Genomic DNA, 17,536 nt, shown 5'->3' on the forward strand with positions numbered 1-17,536 from the left:
GCTGTGGGGAGGCACTTCCGGGCCAGAGCCCCGGGAGCCACGCGCGCCTCGCGGTCTGTCGGAACAGCCTTCCCCAGGGACGGCCCGGGCGTGCGCATGTCAGTCTCCACTCCCGTGATTTTGAACATGAGGAGGAAGGGAGTCATCCTCTAACTCTGGGGGCGTAAACCCAAAGGAACCGTAACCAGTTCCCACAGTTGTTTACCAACAAAATGGAAAAAGCGGACATCCTGCCCCGCCCACGCCGAGGTCGCCTCTACCCTATCACGCGCCGCGCCTCTCGCGAGTCCGGCCCCCAAGCCGCATTCGGCCTATCCCGTGCCGCGCGCTCACGGCACCGCCCTCTCGCAGCCCCGGCGCGCCCACTCGCCCTGTTTTTTCCCGCGCCGCGCGCCAGCCCCGCCCCCTGTGCTTTCCCGGCCTATCCGGCGCCGCGCTGCGCCGGAGCCCCGCCCCTCCCCTCACTCCGGGCCTATGCCCCGCCGCGCCGCACGTGAGGGCTGTCGCGCGTCGGTGACGTCAGGAGGGCGGCCGGGCGCGGACGCGAACTCCCTGGCCTGCGGCGATGCCCAAGCGGGGCTGCCCCTTCGGGGTCGCGGCCCCGCTGCAGCTCAAGGTCCGCGTGGGCTGGAAGGAGCTGGGCCGCGGCGTGTGCTCCGAGCAGTACTCGCGGGAGGTCTACGGTGAGTCCGGCGTGGGGCTTTCCGCGGCGCGGGGCGGGGCGGGGCGGGCGGGCTGGCAGGCCGCGCCCCCGGGAGGCCGGCGCCCGCGGGGGGCCGGGGGCCGGGGGCCGGGGGCCGGGGTTCGGGGGCCGGGGGTTGGAGCGGGACAGGGATGCGCCCACGCCCACCCGCGGCGGCCACAGCCCGAACTACGTGTCGCTGCTGCCCCCCACGAGCGGCCTCCGCGCGGCGCCGCCTCCCGCTCGGCCCTGCGGGGATGCCGACTTCGCGCGTTCGCCGGCCTGCCCGGCCCTGGGGCCCTCGGGCCCAGCGAGAGGGCAGCGAGGGGGCGTCCCGGGGCACTCAGCTCCCAGAAGCGCCCGTTCCCACGGAGGTGTGCCTCCCTGCCCGGCCCTGCGGCTGCGCCGACGCCGCCTCCGGGAGCCGGCTCCGGGGAGGGGCCCAGGGGGAGGGCCGGCGGCCCGGGCGGCCAGGCCCTGCCGGCCCCTGCGCGGGCGTCCGGGGTCCGCGGAGGGAGAGCTGAGCTGAGCCCTGCAGGTGAGCGGTGGGCGGGCGGGAGGGAGGCGGGGAGGGGGCTGGCCCGGCCGGGAGTGCAGGACTGCGCGTGGCCGGAAGGTCCCGCTCAGGGTGGTCAGCGAGGGCCGCGAGCCATCGGAGGCCGCCCCCGGGCGCTGGTGCAGAGGATGCTGTGGCCCGTCCGTTTGGGGTGGTGGGGGCAGCTACAGCGTGGCGCTTACCTTACCGAGAGGGCGGAGCTGGGCCGTTAGGAAGCGGCCCTGGTGTTGGTGATGGAATGAGAGGCCGCCTGGGAAGACGGGAGACGTTCTCCCCTCCTGCCGCCCCTCCCCAGCCACCAGCGTCCCAGCTGCTCCGCCCTTGTTTGTGCTCGGGCTGTGAGCCCACTGCTGGCCCAGGCCCAAGCCCAGGCCTCCCCATGTGCGTGCAGGGGTCACAGGTGAGCGGGGAGGAGGGCCCCTACATTTGAGGTCCCTGGGAACGGTTGTGGCCATTCTGCAGTGAGCCACCCGCTCCCCGCAGCTCCACCGGGCTCTGTGGGACTCGGGAGGGAGGAGGAAGCCTTTGGGGGCCTGGCCCCTGGCGCCCCATCTTGTGAAAGCCCCTGGGTGACTGGGTGCTGAGCAGCCACTTGGGCTCCGGGGTGTCCGGGATCCCTGAGGTCTGGGAAAGGCCTCTGTCAGGAGCCACTGCTGCCAGGCCAGTGCCAGCTGCTCTGCAGTGAGTGAAAGGGGTGCACAGCGTCGGCGGGAGCCTCTGCCTGTGGACGTGGGGCCCGCAGCTCTGCCAGGCTGTACAGGGCTGGCTGGGGGGCGCGAGCGCTGGGGGCAGCAGCGAGGTGAGGCCACCTGGAGAGGGGGGGAGGCAGATGAGCAGAGGGACCCAGAAGGAGCCCGGGGCTGGGGGGGCTGCAGGTCCGGAGCCTCCCTGGGGGGGGGGCCTGAGCTTGGGGGAAGGGGAGGGGGGAGGGGAGGCAGAGGCAGAGTGGGCCAAGGCGCGGGGAGCAGCGGGGCCTCCACACCTGGCCTGTGGGATGGTGGGGGTCGGGGGTCGGGACGGGCTGTGCAAGGCCCCGGCTGCGAAGGTGTCACAGGAGGGCCTTGTCTCGCAGAGAGGACCAGGCAGCTCCTGTTCCGCGGGGCCAAGGCCTACATGGACCACGCCTGGGAGGAAGGCTGCGCCGTGGTTGACCTGCCCGAGTCCCCGAAGCCGGGCCCCATGGAGGCCCCTCGGGCCACACGGGGGCAGATGCTGATCGGACCAGACGGCCGGCTGACCAGGGGGGGAGCCCAGGCCTTCGAAGCTGGTGAGTGGAGTGTGGAGGTGGACGTGGTGGGGCCGTCCCGCCATCGGGGACACTGTCTGCCCAGCAGGGCCCGGAGCTGGGGACCCTGGGAGGCTGCCTCATGCAGTCTGCTCCTGCTGGCACTCCGGCCGGGAGCTGCGATCAGCTTTCTAGCTGCAGGTGGGAGGCAGTCCACCGGCTTCCCCTGCAGCTCCAGATCCTGTCTGAGGGACAGCCTGGTCGTTGGTGTCACCTATGCTGCTGCTCTTAGTCCCCAGCCCGCCCTGATCTGGGAGGAACCCAGGACATGGTCACACATTGAGGCCACGGGACGCAGGGCGAAGCCGGCCCTTCAGCACGGCACCCGGAGTCGGGGGTCGGCAGCGGGAGCTCCCTCGCGGAGCGGGGCTGTGTGCCGACCTGCTCGGCCGTGAGGATCCAGGCGGTCAGTGTGTGAGGTCAGCCTGTCCTTGGGGAAGCAGTGTCCGCAGCCCTGCCCGCTGACCGCTGGCATCTCTCCCTCACAGACGCGCCCGGGGCGGCGTGCAGAGCCTGCTCCTCGTGCGTGCGGGCGGCGGACGGAGCGGCGGCCTGCGGCCAGTGTGAGCGCGCCCTGTGCGGGCACTGCGTGCGCACCTGCGGCAGCTGCGGGGCCGTGGCCTGCGCCCTGTGCGCGCTCCTGGAGTAAGTGTCGGAGGGGGCAGGTGGTGCGGGCGAAGACGGGCCCGTCATCGGGAAACCCACGTCACTGGCCGGCTCTGTCCCCAGTGCAGTCAGTCCTTCCAGCCCGGCATCAGGCCGCACGGCTCCACTCGGGGTCTCCCCGCAGACTGTCTGACGGCTCAGAAAGCCGGGTGGCTCGGGGAAGGACCCAGGCCCTGAGGCGGCTCCCAGGGACGGGACCAGAGACAGGGACCCTGGCCAGTGTGGCTCAGTGGATAGTGTCGCCTGTGGACTGAAGGGTCCTGGATCAAGTCTGGTCAAGGGCACATGCCAGGGTTGTGGGCTCAATCCCCAGTAGGGGGCGTACAGGAGGCAGCCGATCAATGATTCTCTCATCGTTGTTTCTATCTCCCTCTCCCTTTCTGAAACCAATTAAAAACGTATTTAAAACAAGAGAGAGAGACTGGGGGACACTCGTGCCATCCAGGGTGGAGGCTGAGTGGTGGGAGTTACGCACATACGGTTGCTGATATATGGACAGGAGCCCTGCAGGAGGGCAGGTAGAGGGGGGCCCCGGGACTGGAACCTTCCTCCGGCCTGCAGTGTCCTCACCAGACCCCCTGCACATGCCCCGCCAGCCTCCTTCCCCTTCCTGCCGCCCACAGAACTCGCGCTGCCCGGTCAGCAGGCCTGGGCCTCGTGGCCACACCCAGGGCTGGGCTCTCTGCTCTCGGCTGTGAGGCCAGCTGCCGCCCCAGGCTTGGGAGCCTGACCACGGGTCTCTGCCCCCGCCTCCTGCCCCTCGCCAGCTGCTCAGGCAGGGCCCTGTCCCACCCACACCTACTAGTGGCTGTTCTGGGGCTCACAGCTCGGCTGCGGGCGGCGGGGCTGGGCTGGGGGCTGCCTCGTGGCTCCCCAGCGAGAACCGGCCAGCTGGTGCCCTGAGTTCTCGGGCGTCTTGGACCCCATGGCCCTCCCGGGAGTCCTGCAGCACGTGGCCAGTCTCCTGGCCTTCCGGGACCTCTCTGATGGTTTTCCCACGAACCCTGGGGGTCCTCGCCGTTGCCTTACTTCAGTGGTCGGCAAACCGCAGCTCGCGAGCCAATGATGGGTGTGAGCCATCGTGGCCGGTAACCCTCGCTGGACTCCTGGAGGCTCTGAGGGCCTCCGCCCAGTGAGACACACAGGTGGGACCCAGGCAGCTCATTGGCTCTCGGTCCGCATACCTGCCGGTCTGTGTCCTCACTCTCCGGGCGCAAAGGCCGGGAGGGGTGTCGGTGGTTCCTTCAGAGTCCGCGGGAGGGACCTGCTCCCCTGCTGTCCCCCAGCCCGGGCTCCCGCACGCTGGGGCTCCCGTGTCCGGGCGTCATCCCCTCTGCATGTCCTCCTCCGCCGGGTGTTTGCTCCGCACCCGCCCGCAGGGCCCCGTCCTAGCTGTCTGCAGCGAACGGCCCCATCTCGTCAAGTCTCTGGCCTGGGTAGCACCCCCACACGTAAACTTTGGGGACACACTCGGCCCTAACGCCAGCTCTTCTCTCCTCCCTGCGATGGTGCAGCTGCAGCGATGTCCACGAGAAAGTGCTCTGTGCCAGCTGTGCCGTGTTCGAGGCCTGAGCCGCGGACGTGCCTTCCCGGAGGTGGCCGCCTGTCGACGCAGAGGGACCTGTTCATGTTTTGTACTGATGACTGAATAAATCCTCTATATTTGGACGAGAGGACTTGCTTATGTTAACAGTCCTGGGGTGCGGCTCCAGGTCCCGTGACCAGCAGGTGCCGGAGGGGCCACGGCAGAGGCAGGGCCTCCATGCCACTCAGCCAGCTCACAGCGCCCATTGAGCTTCGCGCAAATGCGTGCCTGGTCACCGAGCATTACAGGTGGGAAATAGAGGTCAAAGTGCATCACCTACCCCACCCCACCCCCTCCAGTCCTGGTGAGAAAAGCTTTGAACCCAGGTCGTCAGACTCCAGAGCCAGTGACCTTGTGCCAGCACAGCCCAGGGTGGGGGTAACGTCCAGACTTCTCCTGAGATGTCGCTGTGGCAGCCCCTGGGTGGGCCCGTTGATCCACACCTGCCCCAACGAAGGCAGTCGCGGTGTGGAGGACCATCTGTTCCCACTTCCCGCCCCTCAAGGCTGGGGAGGGCAGGTGTTATGGGGACACAGGAGGGATGCACCCCGCTGGCCCTCACTGCCCGCAGCCCCAGGCCAGCCTGCAGGCCCGGCCCTGGCAGGACAGTGCCCAGGAGTTCTCTCCCTGTCTCCTGCCCCAAACTGCTCCCCCCAGGGCTCGGGAGGGGACACCAGATCAGGTCGTGCTGTGTCCATGTCCGTGCCCGTGACTGGAATATCCCTGAGGCACCTCCCTGCCCATCGCACCCTTGACCTGGTCAGCACCCCCACCTGACACCCCGCTCCGGCTCAGAAGGGAGGTGTGGCAGTATTCCTGGTGTCGGCAGTGTGTTTCCATCTCATGGTGACAACACCAAGTGCCATCTTACCGTCTGTCAGCACACAGCTCGGGGCCTTGAGCACTTCACAGCCATGCTCCCAGCACCGGACGGTCCTGAGCTCCCGTCCTGCACAGCTGACCTACCCCCACAACCCCCCAGCCCAGCCCCACTGTGTCCCAGTGGGTCTGACTCCTCCAGGGACCTTGGGGCCCACCGTGCGGGCACGTTTTTCCGCGCCTGGCTAATTTCACTGAGCACGACGCTGCCCAGCTGTGGTGGCAGCCGTCCGCGTGTCCGTCCGGAGGTGGAGCCCGTCTGGTGCGGGTGGGCCAGTTCCATCATCCCGTCCTCGTCCCTACACCGAGCTGCAGCCACGTGTCCGCCCGAGGCTGCTGCCGCCGGGAGCACGGGCTGGTGTCTCTGGGAGCCCCCTCCGGCCCTTCGGGGAGGGGAGCAGAGTGCGACTGGCCTGAGGGTCCTCGCTGTTCTCCGTGGCACAGGCCCCAGTGACCCTGGCCTCCCCGAGCTGGGACGTGCTGCTTGTGGAGGCACTGTCACTGCCGTGCTGTGGCCCACGGCCCGTCAAAGCGAGGGAAGAGGGCCACCGAGGCTGGGCCGCCCCCACCCAGGGCGCAGCAGAGTGGGGGGGACAGTGCACCCACTCACTCACTGTGAGGAGCCAGGTCCTCGGGCCCTGCCAGGAGCTGACCAGTGTTTAGGGCTGGGTGGCGGTTCTTCTCCGAGCCACCAGGTGGCGCCCGAAGCCCGCCCTGCCCCCTCAGCCCCGCCTGACCTGCGCCAGCTCTGGGTCCTGCAGGGTCCTTCCCAGCAGTCAGATGAGCCCTGGGCATGGGGCCAGGGGACCAGGACACCCCCTCCAGCAGTTCCATGTGACCTGGGAGTCAAGGCCAGGACGGGGTGCTCCTCACAAGCAAAACCAGCCACAAAGTTGAAAAGCCGTTTTATTGGAGTTCGGAGGGGGAGTCTGTAATAGTAAAAATACTAACGTTGATGTAAAAAAACGCCGTGGTGCAGTGCGGTGTCTGGCCAGGCGGGCGGCGGGAGAGAAGCTCCTAGGACAGGACAGGTGCTACGGGGGAGCATGGGGGGGCGCGGGGGGCGGCTCTTCTCTAGATTGGCCCCGATGCACAGGAACAGCGACAGCAACACAGCAACGGGCTCACCGCCTCCCGGCACTCCTGGCCGTCGCCGCGGCTGCGGGCCCGTCCTGGTGCCTCCGGGCGGCGGGCGGGCGGGCGGCGGGGACGGGGCAGCCGGGGACAGGTGGGAGGGGGCCGAGGGGCGCGGGCAGGGGCCACCGGACCCCGAATTGCACGTGGCTGCTGCAGTCCTCAGCGTTCCCAGGGAGCCTCGTCCGAAGGCGAGGCCACGCCGGAGGACTGGATGAAATAAATTAAGAAAAACCGCAGGACACCTCCCTCGGGTGCGGACAGCCGGCCACGGCTCCGTGTGCTGGGCGCGTGGTTCCTCCATCGCCTCCGGAGAGAGACGTCCACGGAGGCGCGTCCACTGTGGCCCACGCGGGCCCGCAGCGCCTCTGGCCCTCAGGCCGTGCCGCTGGCCGAGTAGGAGAACTGCGGGAAGTGGGGCCTCCGCTCGCTGTCCACACACTCCATGTTGTCGTCTGCGGGCGGGCGGGCGGACGGGCAGGGAGACTGAGGCAGGCCCTGAGGCTCCAGCTCCTCCCCAACCCTCCGCGCCCCGGTCAGCACCCGCCAAAGGGGGGCCTTCCCGGCCGAGGCCCAGGCCCGGGCGGGGACCCTGGTTCTGTTGTTTGGGGGTGTCAGGGAAGGGGGCCCTCACCTTGGTCCGGGGGCGTGATAGTGATCATCTGGGCTGTGAATTCCTCGTCAAAATACCGGGTGTCCGTCTCCGAGGTGACCTGGGGCTTGAAGGGCGGGATGAGCTGCGGGGCAGATGGGGGCGGGGGACGGGCAGGTCACAGACTGGCCTGCACCCCCACCGCCACCCCGGGGAGCTGAGCCCACCCACAACAGGACTCTGGGAGGGAGACTGCGGAGAGGGTGGCTGTCTAGACCCAGGAACCCTCCAACAAGGTAGGGTGAGACTGCTCACAACGGCCCCTGCAGGCGGCAGGAGGCAGTGCAGCCTAGCTCTGCAGCCCCCACACCCGCACGCACACTCCCCAGGCTCTGGGGTGAGAGAAGACACGTCCACTTTTCTGTTTCCTAACGTTCTCACTCTCCTGCGAGGGCCCCCTGGGAAAGGTGTGCAGGGGACATGCCTGCTCGGCCAGCGGCTGGCTCCCCTTTGATGGTAACTCAGGATGGAGGGGCAGCCCCGTCCCCATGGTCACCCCACTGGGCTGTGGAGTGGCATTCCCCTGAGGGCACCCCGCCAGGAGCTCAGGCACACGCTCCCCCGGGGAGCACGGGCGCACAGCCGTGAGCAGGCGTGTGCGCGCACAGGCGAGCAGGGGTGGGGGGTGCACCTTCTTCTCGTACACGTCCTGCCACACGATGCTGGCGAAGAAGCGGTGCTGCATGATCTCCTTGGCGTCCTCAGAGCCCCCTCCGAGCCTGCGGGGACACGGCCGTGAGGCCCCGCCCGCCCGCCCGCCGGCCCCGGAGCCCGGACACCGCACGCCCTCTCCGTGCGGGCCCGGAGCACTGGGCCCTGCCGGCCTGGGATGGCTGAGGGGGACAGGACGCTGGGGCGGGGCTGCCGTGGGGGGGGGGGGGTCTGCCTGTGCAGGTGGGGCCCCGGGACCCCTCGCCCCGGCCGGGCGCACCTCTGCTTGGGGTCCTTCCTGAGCAGCCCGGACAGCAGGGCCTTGGCCTCGGGGCTGAGCGTGCGCGGGAAGCGGATCTCCTCCATGAGGATGAGCTCGAAGAGCTTCTCGTGGTCCTGGTTGTAGAAGGGCAGCCGCCCGCACAGCATCTCGTACATGACCACGCCCAGCCCCCACCAGTCCACCGCCCGGCCGTAGTCATTGTCCTCCAGCACCTGCGGGCGGGCAAGGTCAGTCACGGTTGCCAGGAAGGCACCGGCAAGGCGGGGGGCTGAGGGGCTGGGTTAGGGTGGGGGGCTGGGGCGGGGCCGGAGGGCTGGCTTGGCCGGCGGGCGGGCGGCCGCACCTCGGGGGCCAGGTACTCGGGCGTCCCGCAGAAGGTCTTCATGGTGGCGCCGTCCTTGATGCCCTCCTTGCACAGCCCGAAGTCGGTGATCTTGATGTGCCCGTCCTTGTCCAGCATCAGGTTCTCCAGCTGCGGGCGGCGGGGCCTCGGGTCAGCACCGCCTCCCCCGCCCCCCCACACCCCCGGCCCGGCCCCCGCGGGCACCTTGAGGTCCCGGTAGACCACGTTCTTCTCCGAGTGCAGGTAGTCCAGGGCCGACACGATCTCCGCGCCGTAGAAGCGGGCCCGGTCCTCGGGGAACACGCGCTCGCGGGACAGATGGAAGAAGAGCTGCGGGAGGGGGGAGCCTCGCACCCGCTGCCGCCCGAGGGAGGGCCGTCCCTCCCCCGCCCCGGGGAGCACAGCCGCCGGGAGGGACAGGGAGGAGGGACAGGGCGGAGGGACGGGGAGGAGGGACAGGGCGGAGGGACGGGGCGGAGGGACAGGGAGGAGGGACAGGGCGGAGGGACAGGGAGGAGGGACAGGGCGGAGGGACGGGGAGGAGGGACAGGGCGGAGGGACAGGGAGGAGGGACAGGGCGGAGCGACGGGGAGGAGGGGCGGGGCGGAGGGGCGGGGCGGAGGGACGGGGAGGGGCGGGGCGGAGCGGCGGGGCGGAGCGACAGGGAGGAGGGACGGGGCGGAGGGGCGGGGCGGAGGGGCGGGGCGGAGCGACGGGGAGGAGGGACGGGGCGGAGGGGCGGGGCGGAGGGGCGGGGAGGAGGGACGGGGAGGAGGGACGGGGTGGAGGGGCGGGGAGGAGGGACGGGGAGGAGCGGCGGGGCGGAGCGACAGGGAGGAGGGACAGGGCGGAGGGACGGGGCGGAGGGACGGGAGGAGGGACGGGAGGAGGGACGGGAGGAGGGGGGGGAGGAGGGACGGGGAGGAGGGACGGGGAGGAGGGGGGGAGGAGGGACGGGGAGGAGGGACGGGGCAGGGACCGCCGCCCACCTCGCCGCCGTTGGCGTACTCCATGACGAAGCAGAGGCGGTCGTGCGTCTGGAAGGAGTACTTGAGGGCCTGCAAGGGGCACAGGCTGGGACCAGGCCCCGCTCCGGCCGCTCGGAGGCCGGGCCATGTGGGTGGGCCAGGGGCCCGTGATCCCAGAGGCTCCCCAACAGCGCCGGCCTCGCCAGGTAAGGGGAGACGGCATCCTCCGGGCACCGCTGCCTCCGCTCCCCGCTCCACCCGCAGGGCAGCCTGGCTCCGCGGACGGCCGTGCCCACCTCACCCACGGGCCCCAGCCAGCACAGCACTGAGTGAGGCCGGGGCCGGCCGGGTGGGGGCTGGGCCCGGCTGTGCCCACAGGAGAGGGGCTGCCCCGGCCAGGAGCTGGCTGAGCTGGGATTCCTTGTCCCAGACGCTCCTGGGCCAGTGCCCAGCACAGGGGCCCTGGCAGGACCCGCCGGGCAGAGCCAAGGCTCACCCGGGGCGGCGGGCACAGCCCCAGGGAGCTCCCCGGACCTGGAGGCCTGCCCACCGCGCCCATGCGGCAGCCAGGAGGCCGGGCCGCCCGTCCTCAGCCCGGGCACAGGGGCCACGTGGGGGCTCACCGTCAGGAAGGGGTGCCGCGAGTTCTGCAGGACGCGGTTCTCCGTGAGCGTGTGCGCCACCTCGTCCTGGAAGACGGCCCGTGAGTGCCGCCCGCCCGCCCGGCAGCACCCACCTTGGCCACGATGCCCTCGCCCCCGCCCCCCTGCACCCCGCCCGCCCGCTCGCCGCCCGCCGCCCGCCCGGCAGCACCCACCTTGGCCACGATGACCCCCCCTCGCCCCCGCCCACCCGGTAGCACCCACCTTGGCCACGATGTCCTCGCCCCCGCCCCCCTGCACCCCGCCCGCCCGCCCGCCGCCCGCCCGGCAGCACCCACCTTGGCCACGATGTCCTCGCCCCTGCACCCCGCCCGCCCGCCAGCACCACCGTGGCCATGATGACCCCCCCTCACCCCCGCCCGCCCGCCAGCACCACCTTGGCCATGATGACCCCCCCTCGCCCCCGCCCGCCCGCCAGCACCACCTTGGCCATGATGACCCCCCCTCGCCCCCGCCCGCCACGATGACCTCCCAGGCCCGGCAGCGCCCACCTTGGCCACAATGACCTCCTTCTTGAGGATCTTCATGGCGTAGTAGCGGCCGGTGGCCTTCTCCTTCACCAGGATCACCTTCCCGAAGGTGCCCTTGCCCAGCAGCTTCAGGTACTCAAACTCGTTCATGGTCTGGGGGGGGGGGGGGGGGGTCAGGGCACAGGGACGGCCTGGGCCGCTCAGCCAACCCCGGCTGCACCCCAACTCCGAGCACTGGGGGGGGGGGAGTGACAGCGCGGCCCTGCCCGCTGGCCTGGCGTGGGGGGGGGGGGGGCGTCGGGGGCCAGAGGCCGTGTGCACAGGAGGCGGGCCCCGGGCACCGGGGTGGAGGGGGTGCTCACCACGCGGTGCTTGGGTTTGGCCAGGGACACCTCCATCTCCTCGGCCCCCGAGTTGTCGCTGGGCGAGCCCGACCGGAAGTCCATCATCTCCTCCTCCTGCCTCTTGAGCCCGTCGGCCACGGTCTGGATGGCCGTCGTCCACTCCTCCCTGCGGCGGTCAGGACGGTCTCCCTGGCCCAGTGGGCCTCGCCCGCCCAGCCCCAGGCCCTGGCCCTGAGGTCCAGGCCCGCCCAGCCCCGAGGCCCAGCCCCGAGGCCCCAAGAGGCAGCTGGCCCCAGCGCAGCAGGACTGCACCCCCCCACACCTGGGAACACAGGGAACAAGGGGCCAGCACCCCCCTCCGCCCCCCGCCCCGGCCCCGCCCCGCAGACCCCCCTCCTCCCCCTCCTCCCCGCCCCCTCCCCCTCCGGCCCCGCCCCGCGGCCCCCCCCTCCCCCCCGTACCGCTCCTCGGGGGTCTCCACATGGAAAGTGCGCTCGATGACCGTGGTCCACTGCAGGCATCGGATGATGAAGGTGTTGGGCCGGGGCCTCTCGGTCTTCATCAGCTGGCATTCTGGGGGGCGGGGGGGCGGCAGGTGAGCCCAGACCCCCCTCCCCCAAGCCCGCGCGGTGCCTCAGTCCCCTCCCACTCAGGCCCTGGAGCTGCCTGCCAGGCCAGGCCCTGACTGCCGCCGGGAGAGGGTCTGGGCGCCCAGGAGGGCTGCAGGGCGGGAATGTGAAAGCTCCTGCCCACGCCGGCCGTCTCCCCCTCCCACGGCCAGCCCAGCGCCAGGGCAGAGGCCAGGCGGCTGGGAAAGCTCACAAAGCTGGGCAGGCTGGCCTCGCTCCACCGGGGGCTGGGAGGCGGAGGTGGGCGGGAGGAGGCGGAGGCAGGTGGCTTCTAGCCCGGACCCCTTCCCCGTGCTCTGCCCGGAGGCTGGCCCCCACACTCAGGTGGGTGGGCGATGGGCCGTCTCGGGCTGCCGGCTGGGGTTCGGGGTGCAGTGCCTACTGTGGGGGTCCCAGCTCCAGGTGTGCGCTCCAGCCGTGCTGGGTGCAGGGGGTGTGGCCCAGCCTGCGTGAGCCCCAGGGGCTGTGCTCCTGGCCTGCCAGCCTGTCTGCACCCCACGGCCCGTCATACCCCCGTCCTCCACCCGCCCCCGGGGACGAGGCCAGCTTGCCCGGGCTCCGCCGTACCCCTCTCTGCCCCCCCCCGAGCTGGGCAGAGGCAGCCTTAGAGGGAGCTGGGGGAGCCACAGGCTCTCCCTGGGGTGACAGGCTCACGCACCCGCAGTGCCCCACCTGCTGGGCTCCCCCGGCTCCTGCTGGCCGCTCCACACCAGCATCGGCCCGACCCAGCCAGGCCTTCGACCCGCAGAGCAGCGAGCCTGGGCGCTCAGGGTCACGGGCACAGAGACGCCCCCTGGCCAGAAACGCCAGCTGGCAGCCCCCGAGGAGATGTGGAGCCAGCACCGCCCCCTGCTCCGGGCGGCTGGGCCCGGACAGAGCCAGGGTCCCGGGGTCACACACACAGAGCGGGTCCCGGGGTCACACACACAGCGGGTCACACACACAGAGCGGGTCCCGGGGTCACACACAGCGGGTCCCGGGGTCACACACACAGAGCGGGTCCCGGGGTCACACACACAGAGCGGGTCCCGGGGTCACACACACATTTCGGGTCCCGGGGTCACACACACAGCGGGTCCCGGGGTCGCACACACAGAGCGGGTCCCGGGGTCGCACACACAGCGGGTCCCGGGGTCACACACACAGAGCGGGTCCTGGGGTCACACACACAGCGGGTCCCGGGGTCACACACACAGCGGGTCCCGGGGTCACACACACACAGCGGGTCCCGGGGTCACACACACAGAGCGGGTCCCGGGGTCACACACACACAGCGGGTCCCGGGGTCACACACACACAGCGGGTCCCGGGGTCACACACACAGAGCGGGTCCCGGGGTCACACACACAGAGCGGGTCCCGGGGTCACACACACATTTCGGGTCCCGGGGTCACACACACAGAGCGGGTCCCGGGGTCACACACACAGCGGGTCCCGGGGTCACACACACAGCGGGTCCCGGGGTCACAGACAGAGCGGGTCCCGGGGTCACACACACAGAGCGGGTCCCGGGGTCACACACAGCGGGTCCCGGGGTCACACACACAGAGCGGGTCCCGGGGTCACACACACAGAGCGGGTCCCGGGGTCACACACACAGAGCGGGTCCCGGGGTCACACACACAGCGGGTCCCGGGGTCACACACACAGCGGGTCCCGGGGTCACACACACAGAGAGCGGGTTCCGGGGTCACACACACAGAGAGCGGGTTCCGGGGTCACACACACACAGCGGGTCACACACACAGAGCGGGTCCCGGGGTCACACACACAGAGAGCGGGTTCCGGGGTCACACACACAGAGCGGGTCCGGGGTCACAGACACACAGCGGGTCCCGGTGTCACACACACACAGCGGGTCCCGGTGTCACACACACACAGCGGGTCCCGGGGTCACACACACACAGAGCGGGTCCCGGGGTCACACACACAGAGCGCGTCCCGGGGTCACAGACAGAGCAGGTCCCGGGGTCACACACACATAGCGGGTCCCGGGGTCACACACACAGCGGGTCCCGGGGTCACACACACAGAGCGGGTCCCGGGGTCACACACACAGCGGGTCCCGGGGTCACACACAGCGGGTTCCGGGGTCACACACACACAGAGCGGGTCCCGGGGTCACACACACAGCGGGTCCCGGGGTCACACACACAGCGGGTCCCGGGGTCACACACACAGAGAGCGGGTCCCGGGGTCACACACACAGAGCGGGTCCCGGGGTCACACACACAGAGAGCGGGTTCCGGGGTCACACACACAGAGAGCGGGTTCCGGGGTCACACACACACAGCGGGTCACACACACAGAGCGGGTTCCGGGGTCACACACACAGTGGGTCCCGGGGTCACACACACAGAGCGGGTCCGGGGTCACACACACACAGCGGGTCCCGGTGTCACACACACACAGCGGGTTCCGGGGTCACACACACAGAGCGGGTCCCGGGGTCACACACACAGAGCGGGTCCCGTGGTCACACACAGAGCGGGTCCCGGGGTCACACACACAGAGCGGGTCCCGGGGTCACACACACAGCGGGTCCCGGGGTCACACACAGCGGGTCCCGGGGTCACACACACAGCGGGTCCCGGGGTCACACACACAGCGGGTCTCGGTCCCGGGTCCGGGCCGCGGCCGTCACTCACGTGCCACAGAGAAGTTGTTGAGGGGCGACTCGCGCTGCTCCAGGTCCTGCGGCCGCTCCTTGTAGCCGATGAAGGTGCCGTCGTTCTTGAGCAGGAAGTAGCGGGGCCGCCAGGTCTTGATGTACTCCCCTGGGAGACAGGCGTGAGCTGCGGCCGCCTCCCGGGCCCACCACAGCCCCCAGGACCCCCGGGGCGAGCGGACAGCCCCCAGGACCCCCTGTGAGAGCGGACAGCCCCCCAGGACCCCCGGGGCGAGCGGACAGCCCCCAGGACCCCTGGTGAGAGCCCGCAGCCCCCAGGACCCCCGGTGAGAGCCCTCAGCCCCCAGGACCCCCGGTGAGAGCCCTCAGCCCCCAGGATCCCCGGTGAGAGCCCTCAGCCCCCAGGACCCCCGGTGAGAGACCTCAGCCCCCAGGACCCCCGGGGCGAGCGGACAGCCCCCAGGACCCCCGGGGCGAGCGGACAGCCCCCAGGACCCCCGGTGAGAGCCCGCAGCCCCCAGGACCCCCGGGGCGAGCGGACAGCCCCCCAGGACCCCCGGGGCGAGCGGACAGCCCCCAGGACCCCCGGTGAGAGCCCGCAGCCCCCAGGACCCCCGGGGCGAGCGGACAGCCCCCAGGACCCCCGGTGAGAGCCCTCAGCCCCCAGGACCCCCGGGGCGCGCGGACAGCCCCCAGGACCCCCGGGGCGAGCGGACAGCCCCCAGGACCCCCGGGGCGAGCGGACAGCCCCCAGGATCCCCGGTGAGAGCCCTCAGCCCCCAGGACCCCCGGTGAGAGCCCTCAGCCCCCAGGACCCCCGGGGAGAGCCCTCAGCCCCCAGGATCCCCGGTGAGAGCCCTCAGCCCCCAGGACCCCCGGTGAGAGCCCTCAGCCCCCAGGACCCCCGGTGAGAGCCCTCAGCCCCCAGGATCCCCGGTGAGAGCCCTCAGCCCCCAGGACCCCCGGTGAGAGCCCTCAGCCCCCAGGACCCCCGGGGCCAGCGGACAGCCCCCAGGACCCCCGGGGCGAACGGAAAGCCCCCAGGACCCCCGGTGAGAGCGGACAGCCCCCAGGACCCCCGGGGCCAGCGGACAGCCCCCAGGACCCCCGGGGCGAGCGGCCAGCCCCCAGGACCCCCGGGGCGAGCGGACAGCCCCCAGGACCCCCGGGGCGAGCGGACAGCCCCCAGGACCCCCGGGGCGAGCGGACAGCCCCCAGGACCCCCGGTGAGAGCCCGCAGCCCTCAGGACCCCCGGTGAGAGTGGACAGCCCCCAGGACCCCCGGTGAGAGCCCTCAGCCCCCAGGACCCCCGGGGTAAGAGCCCGCAGCCTGCAGAATCCCCCTTGCGTGAGCTCAGACCCCCGTTCCCACAGGAGCGGCAGGAAGGGCCCGGTGGGCACTGGACCCAGGGAGAGGGCACGGCTGTGGGAGGCTGGTCCAACCTAGAGGGCCTTCCTGGAGGAGGTGGCAGCCACTGCAGCGGTTCTGGCACTAACCACTGCCACCCACTGGGCTGCAGGGCCAAGAGCTCCCCAACCCGGGTCTGGCCATTTGTGGCTGAAACAGTCCCTGCGGTGACAGGCCGACCCTGGGGGAGGGGACAGGGAGACCCCGGGGGAGGGGACAGGGAGACCCCGGCGGGGGGACGGGCGGACCCCGGGGGAGGGGACAGGGAGACCCCGGCGGGGGGACGGGCAACCCCGGGGGAGGGGACAGGGAGACCCCGGCGGGGGGACGGGCGACCCCGGGGGAGGGGACAGGGAGACCCCGGCGGGGGGACGGGCGGACCCCGGGGGAGGGGACAGGGAGACCCCGGCGGGGGGGACGGGCGGACCCCGGGGGAGGGACAGGGAGACCCCGGCGGGGGGACGGGCGACCCCGGGGGAGGGGACAGGGAGACCCCGGCGGGGGGACGGGCGACCCCGGGGGAGGGGACAGGGAGACCCCGGCGGGGGGACGGGCGGACCCCGGGGGAGGGGACAGGGAGACCCCGGCGGGGGGGACGGGCGGACCCCGGGGGAGGGACAGGGAGACCCCGGCGGGGGGACGGGCGACCCCGGGGGAGGGGACAGGGAGACCCCGGCGGGGGGACGGGCGACCCCGGGGGAGGGATGGGCAGACCCCGGCGGAGGGACGGGCGACCCCGGGGGAGGGACAGGGAGACCCCGGCGGGGGGACGGGCGGACCCCGGGGGAGGGGAGGACGGAGCCGGTCCCCCGGTGAGGGGCAGCCCCACGTGGAGGGAGACTGCGGCCGCCGGTGGCAGCATGTGACCCCATAAGCGCGGGGGACTGGAGGCGAGGCGAGACCAGCCCGGGCCCGGGCCCGGACCCGCACCCGGGCCCGGACCCGCACCCGCACCCGCCCGGGCGCCGGGGAGCACGGAGCGCCCGCAGCTCAGCGCGTCCGCCACCCAGGCCTCCCCGGCCGAGCAGATGTCCTCGGCGCCGCGGCGACCGTCATTTTTCATGCTGACACCGAGCACACGGCTCATTTCCATTCTGCAGAGCAAGGGCTTTGGGCCGAGGACGGCTCCTAATGAGGCCGCCGCCTCCGGGGGGGGGGGGGGGGGGGGGGCCGAGCGGGGCCCAGCCAGCCCCGCACAGAGCAGAGCCCGACACCCCACCCCGTCCGTGGAGGTCCCGGCGGGCGGGCGGGCACCAGGGGCCCAGGCGTGGCCTACAGGCCCCTCGCCTCCGGACCCGGGCTGCTGGGGAGAGAGGGCGCAGCCACCCCTGGCCTTTCCCAGGGGGCCCACCGCAGGCTGTGGCCTGGCTCCAGGAGGGTCCCCACCACCCAGGACACCCGGTGGCGCCCGCCCACCGACACGGCCCCCTGCCCGCCCCCGCGGCCCCCCGCCCCGCCCCCGCGGCCCCCCGCCCCGCCCCCGCGGGCCCCCGCCCCGCCCCCGCGGCCCCCCGCCCCGCCCCCGCCCGCCCCCGCGGCCCCCGCCCACCCCCGCGGCCCCCGCCCGCCCCCGCGGCCCCCGCCCCACCCCACGGCCCCCGCCCCATCCCCGCGGGCCCCGCCCACCCCACGGCCCCCCGCCCCACCCCCGCGGCCCCCCGCCCATCCCCGCGGGCCCCGCCCACCCCACGGCCCCCCGCCCCACCCCCG

General features: G+C 72.3%; 2 protein-coding genes across 3 annotated transcripts in view; one reads left to right on the forward strand and one right to left on the reverse strand.

The window, feature by feature from the left end:
- AKT1 (AKT serine/threonine kinase 1) overlaps positions 1-17,536 on the reverse strand; it is a 31,769-nt gene that overhangs the window by 3,731 nt on the left and 10,502 nt on the right. Inside the window, exons 3-14 of one of the 2 annotated variants that reach the window (XM_036430311.2) lie at positions 14,438-14,566; positions 11,622-11,733; positions 11,179-11,326; positions 10,838-10,969; positions 10,308-10,373; positions 9,706-9,774; positions 8,921-9,046; positions 8,717-8,845; positions 8,371-8,585; positions 8,071-8,158; positions 7,422-7,524; positions 6,544-7,242 (exon numbers count right to left, since the gene is read on the reverse strand). In XM_036430311.2, the coding sequence (XP_036286204.1) occupies positions 7,163-7,242; positions 7,422-7,524; positions 8,071-8,158; positions 8,371-8,585; positions 8,717-8,845; positions 8,921-9,046; positions 9,706-9,774; positions 10,308-10,373; positions 10,838-10,969; positions 11,179-11,326; positions 11,622-11,733; positions 14,438-14,566 (1,397 nt within the window). In that variant the 3' untranslated portion in view covers positions 6,544-7,162. Of the gene's footprint in view, positions 1-6,543; positions 7,243-7,421; positions 7,525-8,070; positions 8,159-8,370; positions 8,586-8,716; positions 8,846-8,920; positions 9,047-9,705; positions 9,775-10,307; positions 10,374-10,837; positions 10,970-11,178; positions 11,327-11,621; positions 11,734-14,437; positions 14,567-17,536 lie in introns of those variants that run through there. The other variant, XM_045578847.1, reaches the window with a different exon arrangement.
- Positions 498-4,857, forward strand: SIVA1 (SIVA1 apoptosis inducing factor). Its single transcript, XM_036430321.2, has 4 exons — positions 498-683; positions 2,311-2,505; positions 3,012-3,168; positions 4,704-4,857. The coding sequence occupies exons 1-4, from the start codon at positions 566-568 to the stop codon at positions 4,759-4,761; spliced, it is 528 nt and encodes a 175-aa protein (XP_036286214.1). The 5' UTR covers positions 498-565; the 3' UTR covers positions 4,762-4,857.

Source organism: Pipistrellus kuhlii, unplaced genomic scaffold (assembly GCF_014108245.1).
Source record: "Pipistrellus kuhlii isolate mPipKuh1 unplaced genomic scaffold, mPipKuh1.p scaffold_m20_p_107, whole genome shotgun sequence".
Classification (NCBI taxonomy): Eukaryota; Metazoa; Chordata; class Mammalia; order Chiroptera; family Vespertilionidae; genus Pipistrellus; species Pipistrellus kuhlii.